Genomic DNA, 14,035 nt, shown 5'->3' with positions numbered 1-14,035 from the left:
TTCCTGTCTCTTTATAAGAAATATGCTATAATCCTCTTTTTTCTAAAGGGCAATCTGGAAGTGTGGTAGAGGATGGACTGGAGAACTTAGCAGTGACAAATGGGATGTTTACTAATATAAAGTTATTATAGAATAAAGGAATATAGAACAAATTTCATAAGTGTGGGAAAAGGACCATGAATATGAGACAAAGATACCATCTCAGGAAGGTCAATGACCACAACCCCAGGTCATCCAGCCTGTCATTCTGTCTTCAATATATGAGCCATTTGGTTTGCCCATTTTTATACGTCTGTACTAAAAATTAACAAATATAGTTCCATATCTTCTGTCACTTTATGTTGTACAATATCAAAATAGTAGTTTACTAAATTATTATAGCAGCAAGACTTTTTAAGATTTGATTTATGTATAATTCTTGCCCACAAAGCTGCAGAAATTTAGAGGATTTATTACACATGAACACCTCAGTAGAGATTCAAGCGCCACCTTGTGGTGTTTTAGGTGGTTACAGATCAATGATTTCTCCCTGTATATCTCTAGTTACAAACTTGATTTTCTCGAGGCACCTTATCTTTTTGAAAAGTAAATTTTATTTTTAACATTTGATTTTGAAATTATTTTATATTTAATCACACCTTTTCTATAGCTTTTAGTGATTTTGAAAAATTATTATTATATGCAAATATTATAGGCACCTTTTCAAGTTTTTGTTCTATATTAATTCTGGATTGTATCTGTATACAACTTAATTTTAGATTGGTATATATTTTAAATCATTGATAGATATGTTTCATGTAATGTGGTTCTGACTGCTCTTACTTTATGGTACTTAACTTTAAGTTCTTAGTATAAAATTAGTCATTTAAAACTCAACAAAGATATATTGATTTTTATAAAAGGAAGTTAAGACTAAAAGATATAAAGATCTTCATATATTACTCTTTTTTCTCATTGTCTCACTTACCAGATATGGAGGAAATAATTTAAATTTAAACATTAAAAATTCACTTTCACAACTCCAACAAATTAATAATGGATATTTAACTTGCTTAAAAGGTAATATTCAGTGTCCCTGAGTAGATGATGTGCATAAAAGAGGGAGTAGTGACATAAATAGATGAAGAAATTGTGCAGACAAAATATTTGAAAATGTTGATTCCTCAGCTGAGGTCAATTATTTGCTAATTACTGAAAATCATTGGAACATCTTAAGGTGTCATGGAAGCCAAATACTTAACTAGTCACCCATGAAAATCTCCTGTAAGAGATTAATCTGTAGTTAATTAGTTACTCTCTTTATTAGCTAATGCAAGTTTTTATAATATGCCAGTATTTATACTTTTTCTTTTTTCAGAAATCAATAATCTAAAACTTATATGAAAGACATTAACTGAATAGTATCCTTTCAAGCAGGTCGTGTCATTCTTTTGTGATATCTGTTTTCTTCCTTGGACATTTAACATGTGTTTTTTAGAGTGGCATGTGGAAGCAGATATTGTCTATGAAGTATTTTTTTCTCGATAAAATTTTAAAAACACTAGTCAAGTTCAAGTGTTTTCTATTTATCCTCTTACTTAAGCCAAAACAAAGCAGCCAGCAGGGGTCAGCCTTTTCTAGGATTTGAATTTTGCATCTATTACAGTATCTTTTAGGAACCTGCAGGTTTATTGCACCCATAGCATGAGATCCTCCAGAAATAAATATTAATACTTATCAGTTATATTGTTAACTAGATCAAAACAAGTGAGGAGTTGTGCAGCTCTCCAAAAGTTTTCTGAACCATTTGTCTGAAATTGATAACCATCTGCTACTAAAACAAAGAATACCAAGTTTTAAAAAGATACGTTATTTGGTACATTATTTCTTCTAGTAACTGCTTATGAGCTTTGTATCAGGGTATCTGTATGTGTAAAAATGAACAAGTATGAGACTGATTTTAGAATGTTGAAAAACCAAGAACATATGTGATGTATTTGTTCCGAAGGTGACTAATTGTTTTTTATTTTAAATTCAGGACTTGGCCTTTCATTATCAAAAGTCCCAAACAGTATAAAAACCTTTCTTTCATGGACGCCATGAATAAGTTTAAATGGAATAAGAAGGAAGGTCTCTCCTTCAACAAGCTGGTTCTTAGCCTGCCGGTGAATGTGAGATGTTCCAAGACAGACAACGCAGAGTGGTCGGTAAGCTTGACTTTGTTTTAACCTCTGAAAACCTAGAGGGAGCAATTTGCCTGAATTCATCACAGGATGAAGGAACAGGTGCACCCATAAATCCCATGTTCTGGTTGTCTTTTGATACGCTGATGACTTATTTGTTCAATAGTTACTTGGATTGACTGAAAACTCCTGATTTCACTCCTTTTAAAGAGATAAATTTATTCCAAAACTAAAGTTGGGATGAAGCCAGAATAGGATGGATAAGAGCTTAAAAAGCAATGGAGCCTGCTTTGTGCTTTTTATTTTCCAAAGGAGGGCCTGGCTCTCCGTCCACCTCCCTCGTAAGCCCGAAGCTTCCACCATCCCTGATGTGTGGAAGGGGCAGAGGGGCTGGTGGCCGAGCGCGCCTGGCATCTTAACTCGCAGGCTCAATCGCTCAATCGCGCGTCTGTACTTGGGTTTTCAGATTCAGGGGATGACAGCGCTCCCTCCGGACGCAGAAAGGCCGTACCGAGCGGAGCCTCCGACCTGCGGCTCGTCCTCGTCCTCCGCCCCGCACAGCGCCGCCGCCCTCCGCCTGCTGCTCGGCCTGACCCTCCTCAGCCGCGCGCTGAGCACCGAGTGCTCGTGATTCAAGTTCTGTCGCCCCTGTGACCTGTTTCCTGTGATCTGAACCTGTCGTTGAAGGTACAGGATGAAGACCCTGTCCACTCCGGGCAGGAAGAGATGGCCACGAAGAGCGTGGAGACTTTTCTTCTGTTTCCCTTCTCTCCTTCCCAGGGGGCCCGAGAGACGCCCATCCCGTCCGGGGCGCTTTTTCTCTAGAAATGTACATGCAGGTGGCTGATAAAATAAAACTGGCCTGACTTAATGTAACCATTTCAAACATTGGACAGTGACGTGGAAATAAGTGAATTATTTATTTCCCTCCACATTCCATTTTATTTCAATACTCACTGTTGTTATTTCTCTTTTTGGACGTGACTTGTATGTTTCTTTGGAAACAGGCTTTTCTTTTAAAAATATAAAAGGAGCCACTCTCCATTTGCTTTTTCTTTCTTGTTCTCTGAGTGTGACCTCCCAAGTGGAGCAACAGCCCTTATGTCTGCAACAGTAGTCGGTTCTGACAGCCCGGTCTGTGGGTACCCCCAGACCGACACCCGCCCATCTCAAATTACTTTTCTCCCACCTTCCCTTTTCAGTGCTGCCCAGTTGGGTTTTTCTCTTGCCCTCTGTGACTATTTGAAAAGAAAGAAGCTGTAGGAAACACAGAAATGGTATGTAGCTGAGGAGAAAATGGAAACCCAGGGCTGTGCGGGGAACTTCATGAGGCCCCAACTCCAAGACAGACAGTGTGAGTCCGCGCTGGAGGGTAGGAGAGCTGTGCAGTCCCTCACTGAGGCGCTGAGCGACACCTGGGGGGGTATATTGGCTCAGGTTGGTTGTAGGTTTATTTTTATATTAGTTACGAAACTAATTTTCTATATAAAATTATCATCAATAGAAAAATCTCTTGATACTTTTGGTTCTTTTTCTATAGTTCAGCCAAACCTTGTTTCTGTCCTGTTCTCGTTTCTTAAGGTAAATGGGTTTGGATCAAATTAATAAACTAAACAAAATGAAATTTTTGTGCAGTGTCTTGTACACTTCTTAAGTCAACTGAGTGATTCCCTACTGGTGGTGTCAGTAAAATCAGTTTAAGAATGTTGCATTTTTCCATTTCCTTTTAAAACTCTTTCTGAGTGTCTTCAACACAAATTATATCATCCTTTAAAGAAATGTGTTGGAGTGTTTCTTTCTTGATTCTTAGAATTTTTCCATTTGATGAGACATTTGTAATATTTATGAGGCATAGTTTAAAGTTAACTTTACTTCTTTGTAGTTTATTAGTGCTAGATCAGATTCTATGATTTTTCCATTCAAATATTTGTATGAGAAATATGATAATCCCAAGTGCTCCCTATTTGTAATTTCATGTTTATTTTTACTACGGAATTTCTGCATCTGAGGTGTCTCGGAATCCAGTGATTTTCCTTTGGAAATTCTGTAATGTCAAGTTTGCTCTCGTTGTTCTTAGTGAGGAAGGGGGACACACCAACAAGAGAAGCATAAACAGCCTTGGAAATCTGCATTTGTGGGACCAGTCAAGGAAATCTGTTTTCCCATTGATGTTATTAGGAAGAAAGCTGATATTCTTCTCTAGGAATTCTCATAAATATATGTGGTCTTGAGGAATTGACCCTTGATTTTAAATTAAAATGGCTATCTGCTGCAGTTCTGTAGAATTCTGATCATATCCTAAGTTACGTGCTCTTATAGTGAGCGGAACTCTCCTGAACAGCGGAAGATTTTAATTTATTACTGGATCAAATACTGCCCTGGATCAAATCACATTACTTGAGTCTTAAGCTATCAGGCCTGAGACTGAGCAAGGTGGAAGTTCCCATGTACGATGGTCCCTGCTTTGATCCTTAGGTGTGGTGGGGCAGGAGTGGGGATTACTGCACATTCCTGATGAAGCCAGGATTCATCAAGGCCATCTGAGGACTCTTATTATTGGGCATAAAGGCCATTTCCAGTTTTTAATATGATAAATATTTTTGATTAAGTTTTTTAGTTAACACTAACTCATATCTCTAAGGTTTCCTGGGTGATCATTTCTTCTGAAGGGTGTAGAGGCAGGATCAAAGGAGTCCCAGCAGTGATAAGAGTGATCCAGCCGGCAGAAGCAGACATATTAAGATCTGTGAACTTTGTCTTAATGGCTACAGAGGCCAGTGAGGCCAGTGATGGGTGGCAAACAAGAGCACACTTGGAAGCAGTATATAATTGCACCATATATTTTACTCAACCAAACTCTTATTACTGGGCATAAAGGACATTTCCAGTTCTTAATATGATAAATGTTATTGATTAATAGTTTTCTATTAAAACTTTCTTAAATCTCTAAGTTTTTTCTTATAATCAAGTTACAATAAGTGAAAACACAGAAATAATTAGTGCATAGTTTCAAGAATTTTGATGAATATTGCCAGATGTCTTCAAGTTATTCTCAACTGGTTCAGAAAAAAATCTACTATCTATCTATCCATCATCTATCAATCATCTATCTATCTATTTCCTATCTATCATATGTCTACCTATAGACAGGGTAGTAATTCAAATATGGTAAATAATAATTGGCAAGACTGAATAGAGGATGTAACATTTCTTTGTACAATTTTTGCAACTTTTAAAGTTTAAAATTATTTCAGAATAAAAAGCTACTAAAGCAAACCACACAATAAGGCTCCAGCTAGAGTAAGGTGATCCACATCAATTTCTTCAGTTTTCGGTACTCCCCCATTTTGAGGTAGCAAAGAGAGAAGCTGGATTCTGATTACTCCCCAGATAGAGGAGGGGAAGGACGATTGGCAGTTTTCCAGCTCTGACTGCAGATGGGGTATCTCCCCAGTTTGGAGGTCCAAAACAAAGAAAGGCTTGGAGAATACAGGGTATGAGGAAGGATACTAAAAACAAAAACAAAACAAACACAAAAAAAACCTTGGAAAAATAAAAAGGAAAAAGAGGACTTGTAGGCTGGGAATCATGAAAAAAATGCATAACATTTATATTGTTTTCCCTCTAATATAAATCTATAATAATGCCTATCTGCTGAAGAAAATTCAGAAAATATGATAATTAAAAACAAATTCTGTTAGTCACTCAGAGAATACCACACTTTCAATGTTCTGGTGATTTGAGCATGTGTCTATGATGGTATATATTTGTGTGTATCATATATGGATGGGGATAGGAATGTTAGATGATGTTACTAGCTTGGAAATGAATTCCAAAATATCAGTGGTTTAACACAATAAAGTTTATTTTGTATTCAAGTAATTGTTCAATGTGTGTGGTTCATTTGGTGATTGGCCTCCCTTCTTGTGATTCAGGGACCCAGAATCCTGTGGCCCCAACATTCTTAGAGCCTAAAGGTCCTCTGCATTCAGCATGCTAATGGAGAGAAGTACAGGACCTAGAAGTGTCATTAGTCACTTCCACTTACACCCTGCTCACTAAAATTAGTCACATGGTCTCAATGAAATTCAACAGGGGCTGGGAATGTAGAGGGGAAGTTATCACAGCTGCAAAATTAACTATCATTGACTCACTCCCATGATTACAAGGTTTTTGAGTTTAAAAAACAATTACCAAACCATCATAGCATTGTCAATTATGTCTTTGGCAAAATAGGCTATTAAACAGAATAGTTACTATTCATTTAGTTAATAAATTATTGAATATTGAAAGCCTACTTAATAACCAGGCTGTGTACTAGAATTAACATTGGGGTAAAATTGTGAGCAAAACTAGTTATTGTCTTTTCCATTATGGATATTAGAATCTTCATATTGGAGATTATTGTTGAATAAACTAAAATCTCCTTTCACCATTTCTTTCTTTCTTTTTTTTTTGAGACAAAGTCTCACTATGTCACCCTCGATAGAGTGCCATAGTGTCACTGCTCACAGCAACCTCAAACCATTGGACTTAAGTAAGTCTCCGGCCTCAGCCTCCCGTAGTTGGGAGTACAGGCACCAGCCACTATATCTGGCTATTGTTATTGTTGTTGTTGTAGTAGTTGTCATTGTTGTTTTAGCAGGCCTAGGCTGAGTTTAAACCTGCCAGCCCGGGTGTATGGGGCTGGTGCCCTAACCACTGACCTACAGGTGCTGAGCCTCCTTTCCCCATTTCATTTTATTTTATTTATGTTTTTTAAAAATTAAATTATAATTGTGTACATTACTGCATTTATGGGATATAATGTGCTGATTTTACATACAATTTGGAATGCTTATATCAACCTGGCTAACATAGCCTTCATCTCACTTACTTAATTGTTGTGTTAAGACATTTATAGTCTACTCTTAATAAATTTGACATGTACCATGTACTCTTGCAATATGCACAATAGATGAGGTCCCACCGATTATCCTTCCTCCACCCAGTTACCCCCCTCCCCTCCCGTTGCTCTCCTCTTCCCTCCTTCATTCTGGGCAGTAGTTGTATTTTATCATTCATATAAAGACATGGATGATTATGTATTGGTTTCATAATAGTACTGAGTACATTGAATACTTTTTCTTCCATTCTTAAATACTTTACTAAGAATAATATGTTCCAGCTCCATCCATGTAAACATAAAAGAGGTAAAGTCTTCATCTTTTTATGGCTGCATAATATTCCATGATGTACATATACCACAATTTGTTAATCCATCCATGGGTCAATGGGCACTTGGGCTTCTTCCATGACTTGGCAATTATGAATTGGGCTGCAATAAACATTCTTGGGCAAATATCTTTGTTGTAAAATGATTTTTGGTCATCTGGATATATACCTAGTAGAGGAATTGCAGGATCAAATGGCAGGTCTACTTTTAGTTCCCTAAGTGTTCTCTAAACTTCTTTCCAAAAGGAACGTATTAGTTTGCATTCCCACCAGCAGTACAGAAGTGTTCCCTTCTCTCCACATCCATGCCAACATCTATAGTTTTGGGATTTTGTTATGTGGGCTACTCTTACTGGAGTTAGATGATATCTCAAAGTGGTTTTGATTTGCATTTCTCTAATGACTAAAGATGATGAGAATTTTCTCATGTGTTTGTCCCATTTCATTTTTTAAAAATAGAAGAACTCAGAATAAATGTCAGGACATCATATTCAATAAATTTAGCTAGATGAAAAGCAAACTTCTTTATCATGGACCATCATTCTCTATATATTATTTGGACCATGAACCTAGCATATATCTTTTTGATCATCTTAGCCCTATAAGACCTTGATTGACAGTTGTATCTAAGTCTAACATAGTCAAACTGGTATTTTGTAAGTGGAAAATTGTCAGTTGTCAGTTGAATAAGGTCATGAGGGGAGGAGGTGAGATGGCCGACTGGAGCCAGCTTTCCACAGAGGCTCCCATCCAGAAGGAGTGTTAAAGGATAGAAGTTCAGCAGATAAGCTGGTGGTTTGGAGCTGAGCCAAGATAGAAAGTTGAAAAGCACACATCACCCCTGCTTAGGTGAGCTGCGACCCCAAGGAAACAAATAATAGGTACAAAATCCATTACCAAGCAGATGGGAGTCCCCTCCTCCATGAGAACAGCTTACACCATACTTTCTACAAACAAACAAGCGGGGTTCAAATCTGCTCCTATTTTATCCCATGAGAGAAACCCACTAAAAACTAGACTCCTTCCCCAGAGAGGACCCACTACTGTGCCATGGCACTCTCCCACCAGGCATAAAACTGAACATAGACTCTACCTCCAATTCTGAACTCCACTCTCACCCTGAGGACTGGAAACCTGTTCCCCATGGAGTCCAGGCTCCGGGCATTTTCGTGAGAGGTGTGGACAGGGCTTGGGCTATTGCAGGTCTGTGCTGGTTCTGTGGCATGGGTGTGGAGCAGGGACTGTGGAGCAAGGGAGCCATACAGGTGAGGGACAAGCAGTGCCCCATGGCACAGTGCAGCAGTGGCAGTGGAGGGAAGAATAGGGTTCACACCCTTGGGGATATTTTGGAGGGACAATTCCCCCCTCTCTTAGCAAGCAGAGGCAGCTAGGCCTCTACTCCAGTGGCAGCCATGGGTGGAACAGATCTGGAACAGAAATGCAGGCCCCATGAGCAAAAGGTATGCTTGAGGCAGTACATGCCCAGTCGGGGAGAGAGAATAGAATCTGTGTACGCAAAGGCGGATGTACTCCCAAGGTGGGGCTGAGTCAGAATTGCTGCTTTTGTGACCCCAAGATGCAGTCAGCCCCCAGGGGAGAATAGCTGGGACGAAAGCAGGTGTGGCAGTACCACCAGCCCAGGAAGGTAATTCAGAGACTGAGAGTCATTTGTGAGCTCTAACCACGCCTGCCCAACACAGAGTGCAGTAGAGACTGAGAGGCCAGCTCTGTGAGAATTGGCCCAGCAGCAGCAGCAGCACAGGACAGGGCTGAGTTGCAGTTTCTGTGAACTCAAACAGCACCTGGCCCACAGGGGAATATAGCTGAGACAGAAATGCAAATAGTACAAGAATATAGGTGGCAGTAACATCAATCAGGGGAAGGGTTGGAACTGAGTGAAACTCCTTAGCTTCCATTAAGCACCCAAGGTTGTCAGGCTTCAGCTCCCCCTGCTGGTTAGTGGCAGCGTGGGGTGGCCTGGCTAAGGAGACATAGATATCCCTGTGACTCAGGCAGATGCAAACCCCTGGAGCATCTGCTCATTGGAGGGAACTGGATAACAACCCTGTGGGGTTACCAGTGACTGGTTATGACAGAGATGCAAGGTGGGGAATGAGGCATCAACCTTCCTGGACTAATTCATTTGCTGGGTGGGCCCTTCTGACTCCATGGAGCACTGGAGCAAGTCATACATAAGCTGCCAGCAGACCCCTGCTATCTAGTTGCTGGAGACCTTTAGAACTCTCCCAGTTGAGACTGAGTGCTGACTAGGACAATTGATTTGGAACTCCTGACCTGGGCCAATGACCTGAGGACCATCCAAAGTGGTACCTTGGTTGTGTTGTTGTGGGAAAGTTTAAATTTCCTTCTCTAGTTGTTGCCCTTGGGGGGTGGGGTGTTTTAGTTGCTGGTATTTCTCCACAGCTGAGACTTCAACCCAAAGTTATTCATTCACTGGGATTGGATAGAGACCATCTGAAAACAAGACAGAGCCACATAGCCCATCACACCAAGCAAGTACCCAGTGTCTCAGGCCATAATAATGTATGAGTCCTTTGCAAACCTGTAGGGGAAAAGCTGCAGTCACCAGTCCCACCTCTTGAGCAAAGGGCCAGTTATTCATTGCTCCAGGAGCCACAAACCCAATTTCACCTTATCTGCTCATCTAGCCAAACAGTGAAAAATAATCATGAGGTGGAATCAGCAGAAAAACTCTTGCAACATGAATAATCAGAGTAGATTAACTCCCCCAAGGAATGACAAGGCAGACACACCACAGGATCCCAGGCATAAACAAATGGCTGAGATGTCAGAAATCAAATTCAGAATTTGGATTGCAAATAAGATTAACAGAATGGAGATAAAGTTGGAATTAGAAATTCAAGGAACATTTCAAACAGAAATGTCAAGAATTCAATGAATTCAAAGACAAAATCAGCAAAGATTTTGACACATTGAGGCAAGAATTTGCAGCCCTCAAAGATCTGAGAAATACATTAGAATCCCCCAGTAACAGAATAGATCAGGCAGAAGAAAGGATTTCAGATATTGAAAAAAAATCTTTTGAATGCTCCCAAACACCCAAAGAGGAAGAGAAGTGGAGAGCAAAAACAGATCATTCTCTCAGAGAGCTCTAGGATAATTTGAAGAAAATTAATATTCGCTTTATAGGAATTTCTGAAGGTGCTGAGGTTGCTTTGCAAGGCCCAGATGCTCTACTCTAAGAGATAATGGAGAACTTCCCAAATATGGCAAGAGATTCTGAAATTCAGATAGCAGACAGTTTCAGAACCCCAGCACAACTCAACCAAAATAAATCATCTCTCAGACACATTGTAATTAACTTCACCAAAGTTAATACAAAGAAGAAAATTCTGCAAGGAGCCAGATGTAAGAAAACCATAACCTACAAGGGGAAGAATATTAGAATGACTGCAGATCTCTCTGTTGAAAACTTTCCAGCTAGAAGAGCATGGTCATCGACATTTAATCTCCTAAAACAAAATAATTATCAATCCAGGATCCTGTATCCAGCTAAACTGAGTTTCATTTATGATGGAGAAATTAAATATTTTAATGACATTCACATGTTGAAGAAATTTGCCATAACTAAACCAGCTCTCTAGGATATTCTCAGACCTATCCTCCATTATGACCAGCACAATCCTCTACCACCACAGTAAACTCACTCAGAAACTTTTGATTCCAACTTACACAGTGGTGAAAGGATTAAAAATATCCACTGGACATTCGAAAAAACTTGATACCCCCAAATACTTCCAGGCTTATTAATATTCTCAATTAATGTGAATGGCTTAAATTGTCCTCTAAAGAGGCACAGGTTGGCTGACTGGATACAAAGTCTAAGGGCAGATATCTGCTGCATACAAGAATCTCACCTTAAAAGATAAATATAGACTTATGGTAAAGGGATGGTCATCTATATTTCAGATAAATGGAAATCAGAAAAAAGCAGGTGTGACTATTTGCAGATACAATAGGCTTCAAACCAACAAAAGTAAGGAAAGATAAGGATAGTCACTTCATATTTGTTAAACATAACACTTAACATAATGAGATTTCAATTATTAACATTTATGCAACTAACCAGAGTGTGCCTCAATTTATAAGAGATACTCTAACTGACATGAGCAACTTGATTTCCTCCAGCACCATAATAGTTGGAGATTTTAACACCTCCTTGGCAGTGTTAGACAGATCCTCCAATAAGAAACTCAGCAAAGAAATTTTAGACTTAAACTTACCTATACAACTATTGGATTTAACAGACACCTACAGAACATTTCATTGTAACAAATCTGAATACACATTCTTCTCATCAGCCCATGGAACATCTTCCAAAATTGATCACATCTTAGGTCACAAGTCTAACCTCAGCAAATGTGAAAGAATAGAAATTGTTTCTTGCATCATCTCGGACCATCATGAAATAAAAGTTGAACTTAATAACAACAGGAATCTGCATACTCATTCAAAAACAAGGAAACAAAATAACCTTTTGCTGAATGATAGCTGGGTTATAGATGAGATTAAGAAGGAAATTGCCAAATTTTTGGAACAAAATTATAATAAAGACATGAATTACCAAACCTCTGGGATACCACAGAGGCAGTCCTAAGAGAGAAATTTACAGCATTGCAAGCGTTCCTAAGAGAACGGAAAGAAGGGAAGTTAACAACTTAATATAACATCTCAAGCAACTGGAAAAGGAAGAACATTCCAATCCCAATCCCAGTAGAAGAAAAGAAATAACCAAAATTAGAGCAGAATTAATGAAATTGAAAACAAAAGAATTATACAACAGACCAATAAATCAAAAAGTTGGTTTTTTGAAAAGGTCAATAAAATAGATAAACCTTTGGCTAACCTAACCAGGAAAAAAAGAGTAAAATATCTAATTTCATCATCAGAAATGGCAAAGATGAAATAACAACAGACTCCTCAGAAATTCAAAAAATCCTTAATGAATATTACAAGAAACTCTATTCTCAGAAATATGAATATGTGAAGGAAATAGACCAATACTTGGAAGCACACCACTTTCCTAGACTTAGCCAGAATGAAGTGGAAATGTTGAACAGGCCTATATCAAGTTCTGAAATAGCATCAACTATACAAAATCTCCCTAAAACAAAAAGCCGGAGACCAGATGGCTTCACATCAGAATTCTACCGAACCTTTAAAGGGGAACCAGTACCTATATTACTTAACCTTTTCCAAAATATAGAAAAAGAAGGACTACTACCCAACACATTCTATGAAGCAAACATCACCTTGATCCCCATACCAGGAAAAGACCCAACAAGAAAAGAAAATTATAGACCAATATCCCTATTGAATAGTGAAGCCGAAATATTCAGTAAGATCCTAGCAAACAGAATCCAGCAACACATCAAACAAATTATACACTATGACCAAGAGGGTTTTATCTCTGGGTCTCAAGGCTGGTTCAATATATGCAAATCTATAAATATAATTCACATAAACAAATCACACATAAACAAATCATCACATAAACAAAAGAATGAAGACTGTATGATTCTCTCAATTGATGCAGAAAAAGCTTTTGATAATATCCAGCATCCTTTCATGATCAGAACACTTAAGAAAATTGGTATAGAGGGGGCATTTCTTAAACTGATAAAGCCCATGTACAGCAAACCCACAGCCAGTATCATATTGAATGGAGTTAAATTGAAATCATTTCCACTCAGATCAGGAACCAGGCAAGGTTGCCTGTTGTCTCCACTGCTTTTTAACATTGTAGTGGAAGTCTTAGCCATCACAATCAGGCAAGAAAAGACAATCAAGGATATCCATATAGGGTCAGAGGAGATCAAACTTTTACTCTTCACAGATGATATTATTGTACATCTGGAAAACACCAGGTATTCTATTACAAAACTCTTAGAAATGATCAGGAATATAGCAGTGTCTCAGGTTACAAAATCAACACTCATAAATCTGTAGCCTTTATATATACCAACAATAGTTAAGCTGAAAAAACAGTCAAAGACTCTATTCTGGTCACAGTAGTGCCAAAGATGAAATATTTGGGAGTTTACCTAACAAAGGACGTGAAAGATCTCTATAAAGACAACTATAAAACTCTAAGAAAAGAAATAGCTGAAGATGCTAACAAATGGAAAAACATACTATGTTCATGGCTGGGAAGAATCAACATTGTTAAAATGTCCATACAACTCAAGGCAATATAAAATTTTAATGCAATCTTTATTAAAGCTCCACTGTCATACTTTAAAGATCTTGAAAAAATAATACGTCATTCTGCATGGAATCAGAAAAAAACTTCAAATAGCCAAGACATTACTCAGAAATAAAAACAAATCAGGAGGAATCACGTTACCAGACCTCAGACTATACTATAAATTGATAGTGATCAAAACAGCAAGGTATTGGCACAAAAATAGAGAGGTAGATGTATGGAACAAAATAGAGAACCAAGAGATGAACCCAGCTACTTACCATTATTTGATCATTGATAAGCCAATTAAAAACATTCAATGGGGAAAAGATTTCCTATTTAACAAATGGTACTAGATGAACTGGCTGTCAACCTGTAGAAGACTGAAACTGGACCCACACCTTTCATCATTAACTAAGATAGACTCTCACTG

At 38.3% G+C, this 14,035-nt stretch overlaps 1 protein-coding gene across 2 annotated transcripts in view; it reads left to right on the top strand.

Annotated features, from left to right (window-relative positions):
- MOXD1 (monooxygenase DBH like 1) overlaps positions 1 to 6,040 on the top strand; it is a 97,945-nt gene extending 91,905 nt beyond the window's left edge. For both annotated transcript variants that reach the window (XM_003781857.3, XM_023513534.1), the window contains exons 11-12: positions 2,018 to 2,186; positions 2,629 to 6,040. In XM_003781857.3, coding sequence (XP_003781905.1) covers positions 2,018 to 2,186; positions 2,629 to 2,793 — 334 coding nt within the window. In that variant the 3' untranslated portion in view covers positions 2,794 to 6,040. The remainder of the gene's footprint in view (positions 1 to 2,017; positions 2,187 to 2,628) is intronic.
- The last annotated feature ends 7,995 nt before the right edge of the window (positions 6,041 to 14,035 follow it).

This window comes from Otolemur garnettii, unplaced genomic scaffold, assembly GCF_000181295.1.
Source record: "Otolemur garnettii isolate 467f Iridium unplaced genomic scaffold, OtoGar3 scaffold00002, whole genome shotgun sequence".
In the NCBI taxonomy this organism is placed as follows: Eukaryota; Metazoa; Chordata; class Mammalia; order Primates; family Galagidae; genus Otolemur; species Otolemur garnettii.
The sequence above is the reverse complement of the archived record's forward strand: the minus strand, read 5'-3'. Positions and strand labels throughout refer to the sequence as shown.